Raw genomic sequence first — 6,712 nt, 5'->3', positions numbered from 1 at the left:
TCGATATATTTCTCAAATTCAATCACAATTCACAAACACACCCAGTAATGGTAAACGAATTATAGACACCATATTTTTGCATTAAATAAATATATATGTAAAATCAGGCCCACTACTCGCTCGTTTTCTACACTTTTATATCTATGTGGTTTTCATCTTTCTCGGAAAACATTACTTTTTTTCTAGTTTAAGAAAAAATGGTACTCAATAGTAGAAGTAGGCGATGTGCGGTTATTATTATGTGAAACAGATCTATAAAAAGAATGTTAAATTACAAATTCATTCTAAATTATGTTTGAGAGGGCAAAATGTTTCAAAAATTTTTTTACTATATAGTATAAATAAATAAAAAAATCTAAATTATGTTTTAGTGGTTTAGCAATAGGATAATAACTTGAAAGGGTAACGAACTTTCGATTTTTGTCACATTTAGTCACTAATCTTTTTTTCGTTATCTATTTGTCATTGAACTATTGAAATTGTTCACATTTTACCCTTATGACCGGCTGTTGTCGGTCATATGGGTAAAATAGTTTCAATAGTTCAATGACAAATAGATAACGAAAAAAAGTTTATTGACTAAATGTGACAAAAATCGAAAGTTTGTTACCCTTTCAAGTCATTATCCCTTTAACAATTGTTATTTGTGAGGTTATCTAGACCAAATTAGTTAATTTGCTTTGACGTCAAATCAAATTGTTTGTATTTTTCTATTCAGAACAAAACAAAATTGAGGTGTATGAAATATGAATGTCAACATTGACTAAAAAAATACTGTTAGTCTGTTACTCTCTTCCTACTGATATAAAATCATAACTAAACAGTCATATAAAACTTGTTGAGTCGTGTAAATTTTATAAAGTTGGACAGATTTTTGAACAAACATCACCAAAAAAGTTAAAAATAAACCATATGCTTGAAGTTGAAAGTTGAGGTCTGATGCTGTGTTAAAATAAAAAATAAAAAATAGAAAACCCAACATATTGTCCATTAAAAAAGGGTAACAAATATCCAGCAACGATACAAAAATATCATAATGAAATTAGCAACTACATCACCATCAATTTTGGAACTCTTGATTAATCCACAATTTTTAGCTCCCAGCAACAGGTGGAACTGCTGTAGGTTTTGCATCCTCAGCTTTCTCATGTTCTTTGTTAAGCATCTGAAAACACCCAACAATCCACGTTGAAAATAATAATAATAATAATAATAATAAGGAATTCATGTTGTGTTTACCTTGTTATTGATCAAGTTGTGAAGGGCTATGACACTTCTGATCAAAGAAGAAAGGTAGATAACAAGCATCTGATCATTTGTTTTCACTGCAAGCAAAATTAATAAAACACCCATCATCATCATCATAACCAACTATTTACTACACTGTTTCATTCAGAGGGTTGATTCATTATAAGAAAAAGATATATATATATATATATATATATATATATATATATATATATATATATATATATATATATACCTGCAAATGCCTTTATCAAATCAGCAACATTCAGATTTGGTAGAAGGTTAAACACATCCTGCAATTCAAATAAAATTACAAACTCTGCTGATATAATAATATTTGCACGATACTTATTTATATAATTACTTAGAAAAAATAGGTACCTGTAGATGATACAAAATTTCATGATTTAATGGAAGCTTTCCATCAATAACAAGGTCCAGATATCCACGGATCTCCTTCAGTCTTGCATCTAAACCCTTCAAAGCTGCCAACTTTCCAGTTACCTACATTAAAAAAAAAAAAAAAAATTCATTCAATATACAAAACATAACCTAAAAAAAAGTGGTGGGGTGGGGTGGGGCAGGACCTCTGTTGCAAGGGTGCTGATAGTTGTATCCTTCACATCTCTAAGCAAGTGCTCCACTCCTGTAGAAAACAAAGAAATCGCAAACATTAAACTCTATTGAAATAACAAATTACTATAAGCTCCCTCCCTATCCCTATGTAATAATGAATAAACAGATATAGAGTTTACCAATTTCTTCCACTTCATGAGCAGCAATTTCTGAGGGCACATGTACAAAAACCTTCTGGCTTTTCTGAGTGGCATTCTGGAAGAAAGATGCTGATTGTTTAGTTTCACATCAAGAGATAGAATAATGTAACAATAGATTTGCATAAATATCAAAAGTGATTGTACTTACCTCTTTAACCTCTTCAATAGCATAGTATGCTTTAGTGGGTATTCCCAATTCCTTTGGTTGGACATCTATAATCACCAATACAGGATTTGGGACATAGCTGCAGCAAAAAGATTCCTCAGTTCAATATCATAAAATAAAAAGCATTAACTTAAGAGTGTGTAAAATCCTAATGCTTACTCATTAAATAGACCATGAACATCAAGATCATTCTCCCTTAGCTTTGGGCCAGTGCTATACCATCCTACCACATGCTCCTTAGCTGCAACAACAAACAAACTTCAATATTTTAGAAACAACTTGCTTGCTCTCGTAATATTAATAGCTGCTCTTTATTTATAGTATTTCAGATCATATCATTATTAATATTACCATTGATTCTCTTGAACATGGAGAACATGGCCTCATGATAGTTGTGATCAAGAAACCAAATGCTCGGATCCTTTTCATCTTCCTCAAAAGGCACTACACAACAACAACAACAACACTCTCATTAACTTACAACAATATTGATTGAAACTGCTTAGCTGTATAGTTTTTGCTTCTTTTTTCTTGATTTCATAGTCACATAAACATGAAAGCAAAGTGAGTGTCATTTAAGGAAAAACACTTTGCAAAGTCAAAGTGTGAATGAGGAACCTGTCTTAACCTCCCTAATCCTCCTATAAATAGAGGACATGAGTGCCATTTAAACCATTTCTTTTTCAAATGGAAATCCTATCAATATGTAGCTTGGTATTTTATCAAAATGTTATTGTTTTGTCAATAGAACTAAACTTGAATCCTTCTTATAGATTTAAATGTTGTTCAGCCATAAACAAAATCTCCAGACACCTTGTACAAGTTACAACAGCAGATAGCCAAATAGTTTATATAAAAAAACTAAAATAAGATGAGCAAATGCAACACTAGCTCAGGAAATGCCTCTCACTGATGTAATACTATTAGCATTTGGATGAAAAGGTGAACATAAATCCGATTACAAGTTCCATTTAATTGATAACAAAGAGAATTTGCATTAGTCACATGAAACAGAGGCCGATGTGTAAATGGATAACATCTTGCTTTAAGAGTGCCTTCACCGAAGATGACTAAAGCAAACACCAATTATAATTATAATTCATATGATGCCTTGTAACTTAAATCGTTGTAGATTCCATTATATCTGGTTTTTTCATTCAATTTCAAATTATGTTTTTGACATAGGTTTGTGATGTGTGTGAAAGTAGGGGATGATTTTACTTGAATGTCTATCACTTCATCCTTGCAGTACATAGCAGTCAACTTCTCTAATATAAGTTATATAACAAGAGCTAGATGGAGTTGCATGAGCACTTCCTGCATCATTCAAATCGATTTCACACTATGAATTTTGAATCCAACTCAAAACATACCCCTTTTCAGTATTTCAACAAAAATAAAACTAAGGAAGTGACTTCTTATATTTTGAAATTTTGGCATAATATAATCATAACTAGAAACAGAATCGGGTACTCATCCTAAAGAAATAAATTGTTTATCCGAATAACTCACCAGATCCCGTCTCTACTTCTAATATACTCCTAATTACCAAGTCCAAGTTTTCATCACTATCTATTGCCACCGATTAGGTATGTTATGCAGGTCTAAGCAACGAAAATTAACAAAAACAAGAATCTCAAATTTAAGCCAAAAACAACTAGGCAAAACGTTCAGATCCAAATAAACTCTCGAATAAATAAGTCCCACAAGCATAAATGGATCGGGGAAAACCTGCGTAGCTGTTTGTGACGTCGACGGTGCCTTTGAAGGAACTACCGAGGAGAACACCAACGACACGTTTGCGAGTGTCTTTTGCGACTCTATAGTAGTTGTCGACGATGCTAAGGAGTACTAAAGGGTGTACGACCACCTTCTCGATCGGCCGTGCTGACAACTGCTGTGACTTAATCACATCCATTCTTAGAAATTTTCAGATGAAAGTCCTTTCGATGGAATTGATGATTTTGTGTAGGACGAAAGCGTATGGAGTCCCTGATTTGACACGGAATAAGGGTTTCGTGCAAAAACCCTTGTTTTTTGTCTTTCGAACTCGCTTTCTACTCAAGAAAGGAATCTCGGGTTATATGTACCGGTTTGGTTCTTACCCGATTTGAATAAGGATCAACAAAAGTTATACGTTAAATTACACAGGATGGTCCCTGTGGTTTAAGTTAGTTTGCATATTTGATCCTTAAATTATTTTTTTAACTTAGACGGTTCCTTATACTTTAAATTATTGCGTGTTTCATCTCTAACATATATTAAAGACAGTTTTTCCCTTATTCATTTTTTTTTTAATTTTCTTATTATTGATTTTATATTTTTATATATATTTCATTTTATATGTTTATTTTTTTAGTACCAACAGATTTTACATTTTTACCCTTGTCCTTACTTACAACCTCATTCAATGATTCAGAAATCACTCCAACCACCACCTACAACAACCACCATTGGTCCGACAACACCTTCATTCACCACCATTAACCACCACCAGGTACTAGTCAAAATCATTTTCATTTAATGGGAAAACATAATTAACAAAAAAAAAATCCTAAATCAAGAAAGCCAACCGTTACAAACCTTTCATTGTTATCTTAAAAATTAAAATCAAGTAAGCAAAAAATTTGTTAAAACATGAACCGGGTAAGCAACAAATCCCTTTGAATTTGGTAATCTTTGTACCGTTTAAAAAGCAATCGATGATGAACCCATAAATAAAAAATCGACAATGTTTTAAACCCATGTGGACATAAGAGAAAGATCGACTCTAGTATAAAACATAAAGTTCGGTGTTGGTGAAGATGAATATCAATCACGAGAATTGATGTGAAACTCATTTAACAAGAAGATCAATGAAGTAGATGATATTTAAAACACATCTTGGTGCTTTCAGGTCATTGATTCTCCGTCAACACTTTTAGTGAATGTTCCTAATGGCAAAGTAAGTAATCGAGGCTAAGAAAATGGGAGAGAGATAGATAAAGACTGCGATATGGAGAGAGACGGAAAGTGTAACACTCATAAAATACAGTCCAAAAAATTTCATTTTTTTAGTTATTAAATAAAACCATAGTTATCAAAACATTACATCAAAAACGAGTCAAAGTATTTCAAAACATTATCATCAGAGTTACCAAATCAAAACATCAAAGTAAACATCCCAAGCTAAAACATCACGGTGTGTACAATGAAGTCATCTCGAGCTCTTCCCTTTGCTACCAGAAGTACTTGAAACCAAAACTGAAAACCGTACGCACGAAGATTAGTGAGTTCCCCATACTACCACATACCATACATATAATCACATATATTGGGCCTCCGCCCCTACCTCGAGCCCCGCCTGGCATCGAGCCCCGCTCGATATACAAATCTTGCCCACTATACACATGTAAACAATACCATATAATCATGCTAGCACATACAGAATAATACGCAGTACTATATGCTCTAGTCCTAAGGCTTCGCCTATCATGAACCCCGCCCCTACTATGCTAATGATGAGATATAGAACCCCATCCACACTCTACTAGTGATGAGATACGAGACCCCGCCCACACTCACCTCCCTAACCAAGCACATATAAGTATCACAAAGACAACAAGTATAATCAGACATGCATATAATCATTGGGTACCACCCGACATCGAACATTAGTCCGGAAACAAACATATAAACCTTCCTCAGGCACTGCCTGACACCGGACCTTAGTCCGGAAAAGCATACATATAAACATTCATCGGGCACCGCCCAACATCGGATCGTAATATGAAACACACACACACACACACACACATATATATATATATATATATATATATATATACATACAGGCCGGAATTGGTGCCTTTGACACGTTCAAACAAGAGGAAACTCACCTCACACTACTGAAGTCTCGCGGATAATCCTCTGGCTGCTAGCTGGAAAATCCTCGAACTGTTAATCCTTCGACTCCCTGAGCAACTAATCATCATATAAACTAATTAAGTGTGAGATTCTCATAACTTAACCATAAGTCCTCATTAAGGTAAAATACCATTTTATCCTTCACATACTCTTGTCCCAAAATGAACTCTACTAAACCATTGGCCTAAAAAGGTAAACATTCCTACAAAGCCCAATATATGGCCCAATTTCCAACTGGGCCCAATCCTTTCACATGGGCCTTAGGCAAAGGCCTGTTAATGATTCTCTAGTCCAAAGGTTCAATTCTAGATGGCCCACTAAGGCCTAAAGTAGCAAAGTCCAATGAATGGCCCAAGTCGAGGCCCACTTGTGCGAAACCCACTTTGACTGAGTACGCAGGGCGTACTCAACTGTACGCAGCGCGTACTGGGTTCATGACCTGTAAGCTGCGCGTACCAGCTTGTATGCCCAACGTACTCCTCTACTAAGTCCTTTTTGCTATTAAACACTTAATGCTTCCAACCAATGGTTCATATCACATATCTAAGCCCTACTTAATGTCTAAATCCATACAGTCACTGACTTTGTGACTTTGCATGCCCCAAGTAAGCCCAAA

General features: G+C 34.4%; 1 protein-coding gene across 1 annotated transcript; it reads right to left on the bottom strand.

The window, feature by feature from the left end:
* Positions 1–967: 967 nt before the first annotated feature.
* LOC145034686 (26S proteasome non-ATPase regulatory subunit 7 homolog A) lies at positions 968–4,235 on the bottom strand. Its single transcript, XM_078983167.1, has 10 exons — positions 3,922–4,235; positions 2,542–2,634; positions 2,350–2,431; positions 2,173–2,269; positions 2,004–2,079; positions 1,836–1,894; positions 1,630–1,752; positions 1,484–1,541; positions 1,240–1,325; positions 968–1,165 (listed from the first exon to the last, which is right to left on the bottom strand). Exons 1-10 carry the CDS (start codon positions 4,106–4,108, stop codon positions 1,094–1,096), a joined length of 933 nt encoding a protein of 310 aa, XP_078839293.1. The 5' UTR covers positions 4,109–4,235; the 3' UTR covers positions 968–1,093.
* Positions 4,236–6,712: the final 2,477 nt, after the last annotated feature.

This window comes from Lactuca saligna, chromosome 3, assembly GCF_052625555.1.
Source record: "Lactuca saligna cultivar CGN05327 chromosome 3, ASM5262555v1, whole genome shotgun sequence".
NCBI lineage: Eukaryota > Viridiplantae > Streptophyta > Magnoliopsida > Asterales > Asteraceae > Lactuca > Lactuca saligna.
Note: the sequence above shows the minus strand (reverse complement) of the source record. Positions and strands in the feature narration are given on the sequence as shown.

Coding starts and splice junctions, on each gene's coding strand:
- LOC145034686 (XM_078983167.1), bottom strand. CDS start 4,108: ATGGATGTGATTAAGTCACAGCAGTTGTCAGCACGGCCGATCGAGAAG. Junction 2,080..2,172: donor CTATTGAAGAGGTTAAAGAG/GTAAGTACAATC, acceptor TCTTTCTTCCAG/AATGCCACTCAGAAAAGCCA. Junction 1,895..2,003: donor TCATGAAGTGGAAGAAATTG/GTAAACTCTATA, acceptor TGTTTTCTACAG/GAGTGGAGCACTTGCTTAGA.